Source organism: Cinclus cinclus, chromosome 31, assembly GCF_963662255.1.
Source record: "Cinclus cinclus chromosome 31, bCinCin1.1, whole genome shotgun sequence".
In the NCBI taxonomy this organism is placed as follows: Eukaryota; Metazoa; Chordata; class Aves; order Passeriformes; family Cinclidae; genus Cinclus; species Cinclus cinclus.
Genome location: NC_085076.1, coordinates 1954075 through 1970068, shown reverse-complemented (window position 1 = coordinate 1970068; position 15994 = coordinate 1954075). Strand labels below are relative to the sequence as shown.

The window sequence follows — 15994 nt, the reverse complement described above, 5'->3', positions numbered from 1 at the left end:
ACTGTCCCCATTGCTGTCCCCAGTGATGTCCCCATTGCTGTCCCCACTGTCCCCATTGCTGTCCCCAGTGATGTCCCCATTGCTGTCCCCACTGTCCCCATTGCTGTCCCCATTGCTGTCCCCATTGCTGTCCCCACTGTCCCCATTGCTGTCCCCATTCCTGTCCCCATTGCTGTCCCCATGTCCCCATTGCTGTCCCCATTGCTGTCCCCATTCCTGTCCCCATTGCTGTCCCCCCTGCTGTCCCCATTGCTGTCCCCATGTCCCCATTGCTGTCCCCATTGCTGTCCCCACTGCTGTCCCCATTGCTGTCCCCATTGCTGTCCCCATTCCTGTCCCCATTGCTGTCCCCATTGCTGTCCCCATTGCTGTCCCCATTGCTGTCCCCATGTCCCCATTGCTGTCCCCATTGCTGTCCCCACTGCTGTCCCCCCGATGTCCCCACTCAGTTTTGGGGTCTCACCCTCAGCCTCAGCAGTTTCCCCCGCAGCCCCTCCAGGGTCCCCAGGATCAGCTCCACGTCCCCGACGTCCCCTGGGGTGTCCCCGACGTCCCCTCCTGGCTGGGGGGGTCCCGTGGGGAGGCTCAGGTAGAAAAAATTCCCTGGAAAAGGGACAAGGGCTGGGATGGGGAAACCTCAGCGGTCACCTGGGGGATCCTGGTGGCCCTGGGGACCCCTTCAAGGTCTTGGTGGCCCCCACAAGGCTCTTGGTGGCCACAACGGGGTGTTTCTGGCGGCCCTTTGGGGATTTTAGTGGCCCAAGAGGAGTTTAGGTGGCCCTTTTGGGATTTTTGGTGGCCCTTTAGTGATTTCGGGGACCCTTTTGGGATTTTTGGTGGCCCTTTTTGGATTTTTGATGGCCCTTTTGGGATTTTTAGTGTCCCTTTTATGATGTTGGGGCCTTTATGGGATTTTTGGGACCCTGTTGGGTTTTGGGGTCCTTTTTGGAGTTTTTTGGGGCCCCCTCGGGGTGGTTTTTGGTTTTTTTGGGGGTTTTTTTTTGGTTTTTTTGGGGGGTGGGGGAGGGGCCGGTTACCCTCGGTGCTGGCTCCGCCTCCTTCCCGCAGCTCGGGCTCTGATTGGCTGCAGCCGTGAGGGGGCGTGGCCTTCTCTGACCCCTCCTCCTGGGCTGGGCCCCCAAAAATGGGGGGGAGGGGAAGGGGGGGGAGGGGCCCCACCACCGGAATGCGGTAATTAGCACCCCAATTAATTAATAGGCACCTTAATTAGTTCATTAGCACCCCCAGTTAATTAACTGGCACCCGAAAATGGCACCCGAGGGTAATTAGCACCCTTAATTAGCACCCAGCACCCCAAAATCGGCACCCGAAATTAATTAGCGCCCTTAATTAGCACCCAGCACCCCAAAATCGGCACCCGAAATTAATTAGCGCCCTCAATTAGCACCCAGCACCCCAAAATCGGCACCCAAAATTAATTAGCACCCTTAATTAGCACCCAGCACCCCAAAATCGGCACCCAAAATTAATTAGCGCCCTCAATTAGCACCCAGCACCCCAAAATCGGCACCCAAAATTAATTAGCGCCCTTAATTAGCACCCAGCACCAAAAAGCAGCACCCGAAATTAATTAGCAGCAGAAATCAGCACCCCGGAACTGATTAGCACCCCAAAATCAGCACCCAGCACCAAAAAGAAGCACCCCAAAAAATACCCGAAATCGGCATTCAGAGCCCCTAATTAAAACCCAAAATTAATTAGAACCCAGAATTGATTAGCACCTCAAAATCATCACCCGAAATTAATTAGCAGCCCCAAGTAGCACCCCAAAATTAGCGCCCAGAACCCCCAATTAGCACCCAAAATTAATTAGCACCCAAATTTAATTAGCACCCAAAATCAGCGCCCAGCACCCAAAACTGGGAACCGAAATCAGCACCCGAAATCAGAATCCCGAAAAATCAACCCCCCAAAATTAATTAACACCCAAAAATCAGCACGCCAGAATCAGAATCCCCAAAATTCAACACCCCAAAATGAGAATCCCAAAAATCGAGCCCCAAAAATCAGAATCCCAAAGATCAGAATCCCCAAAAATCAGAATCCCCAAAAATCAGAATCCCAAAGATCAGAATCCCCAAAAATCAGAATCCCAAAAAATCAGAATCCCAAAGATCAGAACCCCAAAAAATCAGAATCCCCAAAAATCAGAATCCCCAAAAATCAGAATCCCAAAGATCAGAATCCCAAAGATCAGAACCCCAAAAAATCAGAATCCCAAAGATCAGAATCCCAAAAAATCAGAATCCCAAAACATCAGAATCCCCAAAAATCAGAATCCCAAAAATTCAGAATCCCTAAAAATCAGAATCCCAAAGATCAGAATCCCAAAAAATCAGAATCCCCAAAAATCAGAATTCCCAAAAATCAGAATCCCAAAGATCAGAATCCCAAAAATCAGAATCCCAAAGATCAGAATCCCAAAAAATCAGCACCCCAAAAATCAGAACCCCCGAATCAAAATCCCCAAAATCGGCACCAAAACCCAAAATGTAAAATCGGCACCCAGGGAATGAGACCCCAAATTCCAGAGGGGAGTTTTTGGGGAAAGGAGACCCCAAATCCCAAAAAGGAGCAGGGAGAGAGACCCCAAATCCAGGGAAGGAGACCCCAAATCTGGGAAGGAGCAGGGAACAAAATCCCAAATCCCAGAGAGGGACAGGGAGTGAGACCCCAAATCCCAGAGGGGAGTTTTTGGGGGAAGGAGACCCCAAATCCAGGGAATGAGACCCCAAATCCCAGCAGGGATCCCATCAGGCAGTCCCAGGAATTCCCATCAATTCCCATCCCAAATCCCCACCCCAAAACTTCCAAAATTCCCTCAGCCCTACCCCAAATCCACCACGAATTCGCACCCCAAAATCCCCCAATTCCTGACCCAGTTCCCAGCTCAAATCCCCCCAAAATCCCCACCCCAAAATCCCACCCAAATCCACCCCAATTCCTTTCCCAAATTCCACCTCAAATCCACCCCAAAATCCCACCCAAATCCCACCCCAAAATCCCCAGTTCCTGCCCCAAATTCCACCCCAAAATCCCTCCAAATCCCACCCCAAATCCCCAAATCCCACCCCAAATCCCACCCCAAATCCCACCCCAAATCCCCAAATCCCACCCCAAATCCCCAAATCCCACCCCAAATCCTGCCCCAATTCCCATCCCAAATCCCACCCAAATCCCCCAAAACCTCTCCAATTCCTGCCCCAATTCCCACCCCAAATTCCCCCAAATCCCCCCAATCCCATCCCAAATCCCCCCAAAATTCCCCAAATCCCCCCAATCCCATTCCAAATCTCACCCCAAATCCTCCAAAATTCCCCCCAAATCCCCCCCAGATCCCCCCCAAATCCCCCCAAAATTCCCCAAATCCCCCAATCCCATCCCAAATCTCACCCCAAATCCTCCAAAATTCCCCCCATATCCCCCCCAAATTCCCCCCAAATTCCCCCAAAATTCCCCAAATCCCCCCAATCCCATCCCAAATCTCACCCCAAATCCTCCAAAATTCCCCCCAAATCCCCCCCAAATTCCCCAAATCCCCCCAATCCCACCCCACATCTTACCCCAAATCCCCCCCAAATCCCCCCCAAATCCCCCCCCCCTTTACCTTTCCGTTTGATTTGGATCCCGCTGAGCTCCGGCTCTTCCCGGGATCCCTCCTGGGCGGCCGAATCCCGGCCGGACACTGGGAATTCCTGACTGGATACTGGGAATTCCTGACTGGATACTGGGAAATCCCGGCCGGACACTGGGAATTCCTGACTGGACACTGGGAATTCCTGATGGGACACTGGGAATTCCTGATGGGACACTGGAAATTCTTGACTGGACACTGGGAATTCTTGACTGGACATTGGAAATTCTTGACTGGACACTGGGAATTCTTGACTGGACATTGGGAATTCCCAGCTGGACATGGCTGAATCCCGACTGGACATCACCGAATCCTGACTGGACATTGGGAATTCCTGACTGGACGTCACCGAATCCTGACTGGACGTCACCGAATCCCGGCCGGACGTTGCTGAATCCCGACTGGAAATTGGGAATTCCTGACTGGACATCGGCAAATCCCGGCTGGAAATTGGGAATTCCTGACTGGACATCGGCAAATCCCGGCTGGAAATTGGGAATTCCTGACTGGACATTGGAAAATCCCAGTTGGACGTCGCTGAATCCTGGCTGGAGATTGGAAAATCCCGACTGGATACTGGAAAATCCTGACTGGAGACTGGGAAATCCCGACTGGAGACTGGGAAATCCCGACTGGACATTGGGAATTCCTGACTGGAGACTGGGAATTCCTGACTGGAGACTGGAAAATCCCGACTGGAGACTGGGAATTCCTGACTGGAGACTGGGAATTCCTGACTGGAGACTGGGAAATCCCGAGTGGACATCGCTGAATTCCGGCTGGACATTGGGAATTCCTGACTGGAGACTGGGAATTCCTGACTGGAGACTGGAAAATCCCGACTGGAGACTGGGAAATCCCGACTGGAGACTGGAAAATCCCGACTGGAGACTGGGAAATCCCGACTGGAGACTGGAAAATCCCGACTGGAGACTGGGAAATCCCGACTGGAGACTGGGAATTCCTGACTGGAGACTGGGAAATCCCGACTGGAGACTGGGAAATCCCGACTGAACATCGCTGAATTCCGGCTGGACACTGGGAATTCCCGACTGGACATTGGGAATTCCCGACCGGACATGCCCAAAGCCCGTCTGGAAAGCACCGAATCCCAAGCGGACGTTGGGAATTCCCGGCTGGACATCCCAAAATTCCAGGCCTGGCCGGAGGCTGCTCCGGCCACCGAGGGCGTGGGGGTGACGTCGTCCTCGGGATCGGGATCGCGGCCCGGCCGGAGCCTCCGGACAATCAGGAGCCGCAGGGTCTCCACTGGGATTGGGATGGGAAAAAGCAGGATTTGGGATCTATCCCGAGGGAAAATGTCCCGGGATTGGGAAGAGAGGGAGGGGAGAGCGGGATTCGGGATTTGAGGGAACGGAGGGAGGAAAATGGGAGAAATTTGGGATTTTCCCAAGGGAATAGAGGAAGGACAATCAGGAATTTGGGGTTTTCCCGAGGGAATGGAGGGAGGAAAATTTGGGATTTATCCCGAGGGAATAAGGGATGAAAATTGGGGAATTTGGGATTTTCCTGAGGAAATGCAGGGAGGAAAACTTGGGACTTTTTCCCAAGGGAATGGAGGGAGGACAATCAGGAATTCTGGGATCTTCCCAAGGGAATAAAGGGAGGAAAATCAGGAAATTTGGGATTTTCCCGAGGGAATAAAGGGAGGAAAATCAGGAATTCTGGGATCTTCCCGAGGGAATAAAGGGAGGAAAATCAGGAAATTTGGGATTTTCCCGAGGGAATAAAGGGAGGACAATCAGGAATTTGGGATTTTCCTGAGGAATCTCGCCCGTCCTCACCGTCCTCCAGCGCAGCCTCGGCCACTCCAGTTCCCGCCGGGGATTTGGGGATCCCGGGGTCGGGGTCGGGGTCCCGGGGGGATTTGGGGTCGGGGTCCCCAATTCCGGCACCTCCCGGATCCCCAGGCAGCTCCAGAGGGGGAGGGGCCCGGCCCGAGGGCGTGGGGACAGCGCCAGCTGTGGGGAAGGGATACTGGGAATACTGGGGGGATACTGGGAATACTGGGGGGACACTGGGGGGATACTGGGGGGACAATGGGGACAGCGCCAGCTGTGGGCAAGGGATACTGGGTGACACCAAGTGACACTGGGTGACACTGGGTGGCAGTGGGTGGCAGGAGGTGGCAGTGGGTGGCAGTGGGTGGCAGGAGGTGACACTGGGTGACAGGAGGTGGCAGTGGGTGGCAGGAGGTGACAGGAGGTGGCAGTGGGTGGCAGGAGGTGACAGGAGGTGGCAGTGGGTGACACTGGGTGACAGGAGGTGGCAGTGGGTGGCAGTGGGTGGCAGGAGGTGACAGGAGGTGGCAGTGGGTGACAGGAGGTGGCAGTGGGTGGCAGGAGGTGACAGGAGGTGGCAGTGGGTGGCAGGAGGTGACAGGAGGTGGCAGTGGGTGACACTGGGTGACAGGAGGTGGCAGTGGGTGACACTGGGTGACAGGAGGTGGCAGTGGGTGGCAGTGGGTGGCAGGAGGTGACAGGAGGTGGCAGTGGGTGACACTGGGTGGCAGGAGGTGACAGTGGGTGACACTGGGTGGCAGTGGGTGGCAGTGGGTGACAGGAGGTGACACTGGGTGACAGGAGGTGGCAGTGGGTGACAGGAGCCACACCTGTGGGACAATCCTCGGGCTCAGCCTCGGATCCTCGTGCCAGCCCTGGGGACACAGCGCGCTCCGGCAGCACCAGCCTGGCAAAGGGACAGGGCTGGCACCGGGGGGGGACACCCAGAGACCCCCGCTGTCACCACGGGGGAGGGGACAGCCAGCCCTGTGTCCCCATCCCAGGAACCCCCTGAGCTCCATCCCCATCCCATCCCCATTCCCATCCCCATCCCCATTCCCATTCCCCATTCCCCCATTCCCATTCCCATTCCCATTCCCATCCCCATCCCATTCCCCATTCCCATTCCCCATCCCCATCCCCATTCCCCATTCCCATCCCCATCCCCATTCCCATTCCCCATTCCCCCATTCCCATTCCCATTCCCATTCCCCATTCCCATTCCCATCCCCATTCCCATTCCCATTCCCCATTCCCCCATTCCCATTCCCCATTCCCATTCCCATTCCCCATTCCCATTCCCCATTCCCCATTCCCATTCCCATTCCCATTCCCATCCCATTCCCATCCCCATTCCCCATTCCCATTCCCATTCCCCATTCCCATTCCCCATTCCCATTCCCCATTCCCATTCCCATTCCCCATTCCCATCCCCATTCCCATTCCCATTCCCCATTCCCCATTCCCATTCCCATTCCCCATTCCCCCATTCCCATTCCCATTCCCATTCCCCATTCCCATCCCCATTCCCATTCCCATTCCCCATTCCCCATTCCCCCATTCCCATTCCCATTCCCATTCCCATTCCCATTCCCCATTCCCCATTCCCATTCCCATTCCCATTCCCATTCCCCATTCCCATTCCCATTCCCATTCCCATTCCCATTCCCATTCCCATTATTCTCATTTCCCCCATCATTCCCATTCCCACCATTCCCACCATTCCCCACCATCCCCCACCATTCCCAGTATTCCCACCCGGAGCCCGTGGTCCCGCTGGCCTCGCTCTGGTGCCGTTTTGGTGGCCCGGGGATGCTCCTGGTGGCCCCCTGGACCGCCTGCTCCAGCAGCTCCATCCACCTGCACAATTCCAGAGGCAATTCCAGCCCCACCCAGGGAATTTTCTGTCTCATCCCAAGGATTTTGTACCCCCAGGGAATCTCCCAGCCCTACCCAGGGAATTTTCCAGCCCTTCCCAGGGAATTTCTGGGCTCACCCCAAAGATTTTTATCCCCCCATGGAATTTTCCAGTCCTTCCCAGGGAATTTCTGGGCTCACCCCAAAGATTTTTATCCCCCCATGGAATTTTCCAGCCCTTCCCAGGGAATTTCTGGGCTCACCCCAAAGATTTTTATCCCCCCATGGAATTTTCCAGTCCTTCCCAGGGAATTTCTGGGCTCACCCCAAGGATTTTGATCCCCCCAGGGAACTTTCCAGCCCTTCCCAGGGAACTTCTGGGCTCATCCCATGGATTTTTATCCCCCCAGGGAATTTTCCAGCCCTTCCCAGGGGATTTTCCAAGGATTTCCCTCACGTGTTCTTCTCCGAGGACGTCAGTGCCACCAGCTCGTAGATTTGGGGTCCCAGCTCCGAGGTGCAGATGATGAACAGGGCCCGTTTGTCTGGAGAGGGGGGGGGGGGGGAGAAAGAACAGTGGGGTTTTCCTCAAAAAACACCCCAAAATTCCCCAAATTCCCACCCCCAGAATTCCCCACATTCCCGCAATTCTGGAATTTCCCCCGTGCCGTTTGAGGACCGGGCTGAACTCCCGCTGGCACAGCCCGTTTTCCCATTAAAAACCCCATTTTTAAAAATTAAAAAAAAAAAAGGCCACAGTTATTCACAGAACATTCACCATTTTCCCACAAAAATCCCAAAATTCCCAGAATTCTGGGATTTCCTGACCTCACCCGTGGCCACGGAGCGCACGAGCAGCGAGCTGAGTTTGAGCACAGGGCTGAAGCTCCATTTTCCCACAAAAAAAACCCATTTCCCACAAAAACCCCCATTTTCCCCACAGAAATCCCTATTTTCCCCACAGAAAATTCCCAGATTTTCCCACCTGTGGCCTTGGAGTGCACGAGCAGCGAGCTGAGCTGAGCCCCCATTTTCCCGCCAAAAACCTCCCACTTATCCCTCAAAAATCCCCATTTTCCCACAGAATTCCCCATTTTCCCCACAAAAACCCCCATTTTCCCCACAAAAACCCCCATTTTCCCCACAGAAATTCCCAGATTTTCCCACCCGCGGCCTTGGAGCGCACGAGCAGCGAGCTGAGCTGAGCCCCCATTTTCCCGCCAAAAACCTCCCACTTATCCCTCAAAAATCCCCATTTTCCCACAGAATTCCCCATTTTTCCCACAAAAACCCCCATTTTCCCCACAAAAACCCCCATTTTTCCCACAAAAACCCCCATTTTCCCCACAGAAATTCCCAGATTTTCCCACCCGCGGCCTTGGAGCGCACGACCAGCGAGCTGAGCTGAGCCCCCATTTTCCCGCCAAAAACCTCCCACTTATCCCTCAAAAATCCCCATTTTCCCACAGAATTCCCCATTTTTCCCACAAAAACCCCCATTTTCCCCACAGAAACCCCCATTTTCCCCACAGAAATTCCCAGATTTTCCCACCCGCGGCCTTGGAGCGCACGAGCAGCGAGCTGAGCTGAGCCCCCATTTTCCCGCCAAAAACCTCCCACTTATCCCTCAAAAATCCCCATTTTCCCACAGAATTCCCCATTTTTCCCACAAAAACCCCCATTTTCCCCACAAAAACCCCCATTTTTCCCACAAAAACCCCCATTTTCCCCACAGAAATTCCCAGATTTTCCCACCCGCGGCCTTGGAGCGCACGAGCAGCGAGCTGAGCTGAGCCCCCATTTTCCCGCCAAAAACCTCCCACTTATCCCTCAAAAATCCCCATTTTCCCACAGAATTCCCCATTTTTCCCACAAAAACCCCCATTTTCCCCACAAAAACCCCCATTTTTCCCACAAAAACCCCCATTTTCCCCACAGAAACCCCCATTTTCCCCACAGAAATTCCCAGATTTTCCCACCCGCGGCCTTGGAGCGCACGAGCAGCGAGCTGAGCTGAGCCCCCATTTTCCCGCCAAAAACCTCCCACTTATCCCTCAAAAATCCCCATTTTCCCACAGAATTCCCCATTTTCCCCACAAAAACCCCCATTTTCCCCACAAAAACCCCCATTTTCCCCACAGAAACCCCCATTTTCCCCACAGAAATTCCCAGATTTTCCCACCCGCGGCCTTGGAGCGCACGAGCAGCGAGCTGAGCTGAGCCCCCATTTTCCCGCCAAAAACCTCCCACTTATCCCTCAAAAATCCCCATTTTCCCACAGAATTCCCCATTTTTCCCACAAAAACCCCCATTTTCCCCACAAAAACCCCCATTTTTCCCACAAAAACCCCCATTTTCCCCACAAAAACCCCCATTTTCCCCACAGAAATTCCCAGATTTTCCCACCCGCGGCCTTGGAGCGCACGACCAGCGAGCTGAGCTGAGCCCCCATTTTCCCCCCACAGAAAATTCCCAGAAATTCCCAGATTTTCCCACCCGTGGCCACGGAGCGCACGAGCAGCGAGCTGAGTTTGAGCACGGGGCTGAAGCTCTGCTTGGTGTCCGAGGAGGCTCCCAGGGCTCCCTTGCTGTGACATTTGAGCACCAGGCGCTCGTCCTGCCGCTGCAGCAGCACCAGCAGCTCCTCCAGCAGCAGCACGTGCAGCTCTGCCCGTGCAACGACAAAGTTTTGGGTTTTTTTTTGGGGGGGGGGATTTTTTTTTTTTTTTTTTTGGAATTTTTTGGGATGTTTTTGGGCGATTTTTTGGCGATTTTTTTTCTTTTTTTTTTTTTCTAATTTTTGGGTGGATTTTTTTTTTTTTATTTTAAGTTCTTGTGGGAGGGGGTGTTGTAATTTTGGGGGATTTTTTTGGGGATGTTTTGGGATATTTTGGGGATTTTGTTGGAGGGATATTTTGGGGGATTTTTGGAAGGGAAGGCAGGGAGTGCTCCCAGTTCAGCACTCCCAGTTCTTTCCAGTCCACCCCAGACCCTCCCAGTCTGTTCCAATCCCCTCCCAGTCCCTCCCAGTCCACCCCAGTCCATCCCAGACCCTCCCAGTCTCTTCCAATCCCCTCCCAGTCCATCCCAGTCCATCCAAATCCATTCCCAGTCCCTCCCCAGTCCATCCCAGTCCCTCCCAGTCCCTCCCAGTCCATCCCAATCCCCTCCCAGTCCACCCAGACCCTCCCAGTCTGTTCCAATCCCCTCCCAGTCCTTTCCAGTCCACCCCAGACCCTCCCAGTCTGTTCCAATCCCCTCCCAGTCCACCCCAGTCCATCCCAGACCCTCCCAGTCTCTTCCAATCCCCTCCCAGTCCATCCCAGTCCATCCAAATCCATTCCCAGTCCCTCCCCAGTCCATCCCAGTCCCTCCCAGTCCATCCCAATCCCCTCCCAGTCCACCCCAGACCCTCCCAGTCTGTTCCAATCCCCTCCCAGTCCTTTCCAGTCCACCCCAGACCCTCCCAGTCTGTTCCAATCCCCTCCCAGTCCCTCCCAGTCCACCCCAGTCCATCCCAGACCCTCCCAGTCTCTTCCAATCCCCTCCCAGTCCATCCCAGTCCATCCCAGACCCTCCCAGTCTGTTCCAATCCCCTCCCAGTCCATCCCAGTCCATCCAAATCCATTCCCAGTCCCTCCCCAGTCCATCCCAGTCCCTCCCAGTCCATCCCAATCCCCTCCCAGTCCACCCAGACCCTCCCAGTCTGTTCCAATCCCCTCCCAGTCCTTTCCAGTCCATCCCAGTCCCTCCCAGTCTGTTCCAATCCCCTCCCAGTCCCTCCCAGTCCACCCCAGTCCATCCCAGACCCTCCCAGTCTCTTCCAATCCCCTCCCAGTCCATCCCAGTCCATCCAAATCCATTCCCAGTCCCTCCCCAGTCCCTCCAAGTCCATCCCAATTCATCCCAGTCCCTCCCAGTCTGTTCCAATCCCCTCCTAGTCCCTCCCAGTCTCTTCCAATCCCCTCCCAGTCCATCCAAATCCATTCCCAGTCCCTCCCCAGTCCATCCCAGTCCCTCCCAGTCCATCCCAGTCCATTCCCAGTCCCTCCCAGTTCTCCCAGTCCGTACCCACGCTCTTGTCCTTGCCCACTCGCCAGGTCAGGGGCCCCTCATGGATCATCCGGTGTGAGGTCAGGTCCAGGTTCTACGGGACCAAAATCCATGGAAAACCCCCCAAAAATCCATGGAAAGACACCCCAAAAAATCCATGGGAAACACCCCAAAATTCCATGGGAAACACCCCAAAATTCCATGGGAAACAACCCAAAAATCCATGGGATACCTCGCAAAAATCCACCCTAAAAATCCATGGAAAACACCCTAAAAAATCCATGGGGAATCACCCCAAAAATCCACCCTAAAAATCCATGGAATTTGTGGGGAAAAAAATGCGACTTTGGGGAATTATGGCAAAAATGGGGCAGAGAACTGAGGTTTTCCATGGAAAAATGTGGGATTCCCATGGAAAAATGTACGATTCCCAGGGAAAAACAGTGGGAAAATGGGGGATTTCCATGAAAAAATGGGGTTTTCAAAGGAAAAACAGGGAATTCTCATGGAAAAACAGGTGAAAAATGGGGGATTTCCATGGAAAAAAAAAAAAATGGGGATTTTTTTTTTTTTTTCCTCCAGGGAAAAGCGGGGGGAAAATGGGAGATTTCCATGGAAAAAAATGAGATGTGGAAATGAGGTTTTCCAGGGAAAAAATGGGGAATTCTCATGGAAAAACAATAGAAAAATGGGGGCTTTCCATGAAAAAGCGGGGGTGAAGAACCGGGGAATCTCCTGGGAAAAACGGGGAATTTTTTGCAGGGGAAAAAAACGGGGATTATCCAGGGAAAACCAGGTTGCAGAAAAATGGGGTTTTCCATGGAAAAACGGGGAACAGAAATGCAGTTTCCCGCGGAAAAAAAAACCCGCGGGATTCCCACGGAAGGTGCGGGGGATTCACCCGACAACAACAAACAACAACAACAACAACAACAACAACAAAAGAAAAACAAAAACAAACCCAAAATCGCGATTCCTACGGAAAATCGGGACAAAGTCCCCAGGAAAACGGGGGAATACCCGGAATTCCGCAGCCAGGGGGTTGCTGGTTCTCTCCAGGGCCGTGGTGTCCAGGCGCCGCTGGTGCTCCTGCAGCCGCTGCCGGTTCTCGGCGCCGCGCACGGCGTCGTTGACGAAGCGCAGGATGTCCCGGCAGTGCTCCCGAGCCCGGCACAGCTTCTGCTGCTCCTCGGAGCCGGCTGGGAACGGGGAAAGATGGGAATGATCCATGGGAATATCCACGGGAATGATGGGAATGATCCATGGGAATAACGCACGGGAAAACGGCAATAATCTATGGGAACATCCATGGGAATAATGAGAATGATCCATGGGAGTGAACCATTGGAATAATGGGAATGATCCATGGGAATGAACCATTGGAATAATGGGAATGATCCATGGGAATATCCACGGGAATGATGGGAATGATCCATGGGAATGATCCATGGGAATAACGCACGGGAAAACGGCAATAATCTATGGGAACATCCATGGGAATAATGAGAATGATCCATGGGAATGAACCATTGGAATAATGGGAATGATCCATGGGAATATCCACGGGAATGATGGGAATGATCCATGGGAATGATCCATGGGAATAACGCACGGGAAAACGGCAATAATCTATGGGGAAATGGGAGAAATGGGACACGGCGTCGTTGACGAAGCGCAGGATGTCCCGGCAGTGCTCCCGAGCCCGGCACAGCTTCTGCTGCTCCTCGGAGCCGGCTGGGAACGGGGAAAGATGGGAATGATCCATGGGAATATCCACGGGAATGATGGGAATGATCCATGGGAATAACGCACGGGAAAACGGCAATAATCTATGGGAACATCCATGGGAATAATGAGAATGATCCATGGGAATGAACCATTGGAATAATGGGAATGATCCATGGGAATGATCCATGGGAATAATGGGAATGATCCATGGGAATATCCACGGGAATAATGGGAATGATCCATGGGAATGATCCATGGGAATAACGCACGGGAAAACGGCAATAATCTATGGGAACATCCATGGGAATAATGAGAATGATCCATGGGAATGATCCATGGGAATAATGGGAATGATCCATGGGAATATCCACGGGAATAATGGGAATGATCCATGGGAATGATCCATGGGAATAACGCACGGGAAAACGGCAATAATCTATGGGAACATCCATGGGAATAATGAGAATGATCCATGGGAATGAACCATTGGAATAATGGGAATGATCCATGGGAATATCCACGGGAATGATGGGAATGATCCATGGGAATGATCCATGGGAATGATCCATGGGAGTATCCATGGGAACATCCATGGGAATAATGGGAATGATCCATGGGAATGATCCATGGGAATAATGGGAATGATCCATGGGAGTATCCATGGGAACATCCATGGGAATAATGGGAATGATCCATGGGAACTTCCATGGGAATAATGGGAATGATCCATGGGAGTATCCATGGGAACATCCATGGGAATAATGGGAATGATCCATGGGAACTTCCATGGGAATAATGGGAATGATCTTTGGGAATATCCGTGGGAATAATGGGTGAAATCCAGAGAAAAATACATGGAGAAATCTGGGGGAAATACATGGGAACATAGATGGGAAAATGGGGGAAACGGGGAGGAATCCAAGGAAAAATCCAGGGGAAAATATGGGGAGGAATAGGGAGGAATCCATGGAAAAATCCAGGGAGAAATCCAGGGAAAAATGGGGAGAACTGCAAAGGAAAATCCAGGGAAAAATCCAGGGAGAAATGGGGAGGAACCCATGGAAAAATCATGGGAGAAATGGAAAGGAATCCATGGAAAAATCCAGGGAGAAATGGGGAGGAATCCAAGGAAAAATCCAGGGAGAAATGGGGAGGAATCCAAGGAAAACTCCAGGGAGAAATGGGGAGGAATCCATGGAAAACTCCAGGGAGAAATGGGGAGGAATCCATGGAAAAATCCAGGGAGAAATGGGGAGGAATCCAAGGAAAAATCCAGGGAGAAATGGGGAGGAATCCAAGGAAAAATCCAGGGAGAAATGGGGAGGAATCCAAGGAAAACTCCAGGGAGAAATGGGGAGGAATCCAAGGAAAACTCCAGGGAGAAATGGGGAGGAATCCATGGAAAAATCAGGGAAAACTCCAAGGAGACATCCGACGCAAAACGAGGAGAAATCCAGGTGGGGGAAAAAACAAACAAAAAAACCAAAACCCCGAAACAAAACCCCGAGGAGAAACCCAGCGAAAAACGGCGAAATTCCAGCGGAAAACGGAATTGGGGGGCGGGGGGAAACGACCCACGGGGAAAGGAGGAATTAACAGGGGAAAACCGCGGGGAGGGGAAACGCGGGAATCGGGGCAGAATCCCGGGAATTTTTTCCCCTCCCTACCCGGGGTGCACTTGATGATGCTGTCGAGGAGCAGCGGGTACTTGGTGAGCCGCTGCATCTCGGACACGATCAGATCCTTGAGCTGCAGCCGCCGGCACTGCGGGTTGCTCTCGGCCTCCTGGAATGCAGGGATGGGATGAAATCCGGGAATTCCGGAATTCCCGGCATCGCGCGTTCCCGAGATCCCGAAATGACCGGATTCCTGACAAGGTGGGTTCCCGAAATCCCGAAATTCCCAAATTCCTGATGTTGTGGGTTCCCGAAATCCCCGAATTCCTGATGTTGTGGGTTCCCGAAATCCCAAAATCCCCAAATTCCCGACACTATGGGTGACAGAAATCCCCGAATTCCTGACGTTGTGGGTTCCCGAAATCCCAAAATCCCCAAATTCCTGACACTATGGGTGACAGAAATCCCCGAATTCCTGACGTTGTGGGTTCCCGAAATCCCAAAATCCCCAAATTCCTGACGTTGTGGGTTCCCGAAATCCCAAAATCCCCAAATTCCTGACACTATGGGTGACAGAAATCCCCGAATTCCTGACGTTGTGGGTTCCCGAAATCCCAAAATCCCCAAATTCCTGACACTATGGGTGACAGAAATCCCCGAATTCCTGACGTTGTGGGTTCCCGAAATCCCAAAATCCCCAAATTCCTGACGTTGTGGGTTCCCGAAATCCCAAAATCCCCGAATTCCTGACGTTGTGGGTTCCCGAAATCCCAAAATCCCCAAATTCCTGACACTATGGGTGACAGAAATCCCCGAATTCCTGACGTTGTGGGTTCCCGAAATCCCAAAATCCCCAAATTCCTGACACTATGGGTGACAGAAATCCCCGAATTCCTGACGTTGTGGGTTCCCGAAATCCCCGAATTCCTGACGTTGTGGGTTCCCGAAATCCCAAAATCCCAAATTCCTGATGTTGTGGGTTCCCGAAATCCCAAAATCCCCAATTCCTGACACTATGGGTGACAGAAATCCCCGAATTCCTGACGTTGTGGTTCCCGAAATCCCAAAATCCCCAAATTCCTGACGTTGTGGGTTCCCGAAATCCCAAAATCCCCGAATTCCTGACGTTGTGGGTTCCCGAAATCCCAAAATCCCCAAATTCCTGATGTTGTGGGTTCCCGAAATCCCAAAATCCCAAATTCCCGACACTATGGGTGACAGAAATCCCCGAATTCCTGACGTTGTGGGTTCCCGAAATCCCAAATCCCCAAATTCCTGACACT

At 52.7% G+C, this 15994-nt stretch overlaps 1 protein-coding gene across 1 annotated transcript in view; it reads right to left on the bottom strand.

Moving 5' to 3' along the window:
* Positions 1 to 15994, bottom strand: part of ARHGEF11 (Rho guanine nucleotide exchange factor 11) — a 69121-nt gene that overhangs the window by 4198 nt on the left and 48929 nt on the right. The window contains exons 25-36 of the mRNA XM_062511251.1: positions 14958 to 15085; positions 14763 to 14880; positions 12388 to 12566; positions 11386 to 11461; positions 9811 to 9981; positions 7772 to 7859; positions 7216 to 7317; positions 6288 to 6364; positions 5461 to 5637; positions 3629 to 4924; positions 1038 to 1130; positions 464 to 603 (exon numbers count right to left, since the gene is read on the bottom strand). Of these exons, the coding sequence (XP_062367235.1) occupies positions 464 to 603; positions 1038 to 1130; positions 3629 to 4924; positions 5461 to 5637; positions 6288 to 6364; positions 7216 to 7317; positions 7772 to 7859; positions 9811 to 9981; positions 11386 to 11461; positions 12388 to 12566; positions 14763 to 14880; positions 14958 to 15085 (2645 nt within the window). The remainder of the gene's footprint in view (positions 1 to 463; positions 604 to 1037; positions 1131 to 3628; positions 4925 to 5460; positions 5638 to 6287; positions 6365 to 7215; positions 7318 to 7771; positions 7860 to 9810; positions 9982 to 11385; positions 11462 to 12387; positions 12567 to 14762; positions 14881 to 14957; positions 15086 to 15994) is intronic.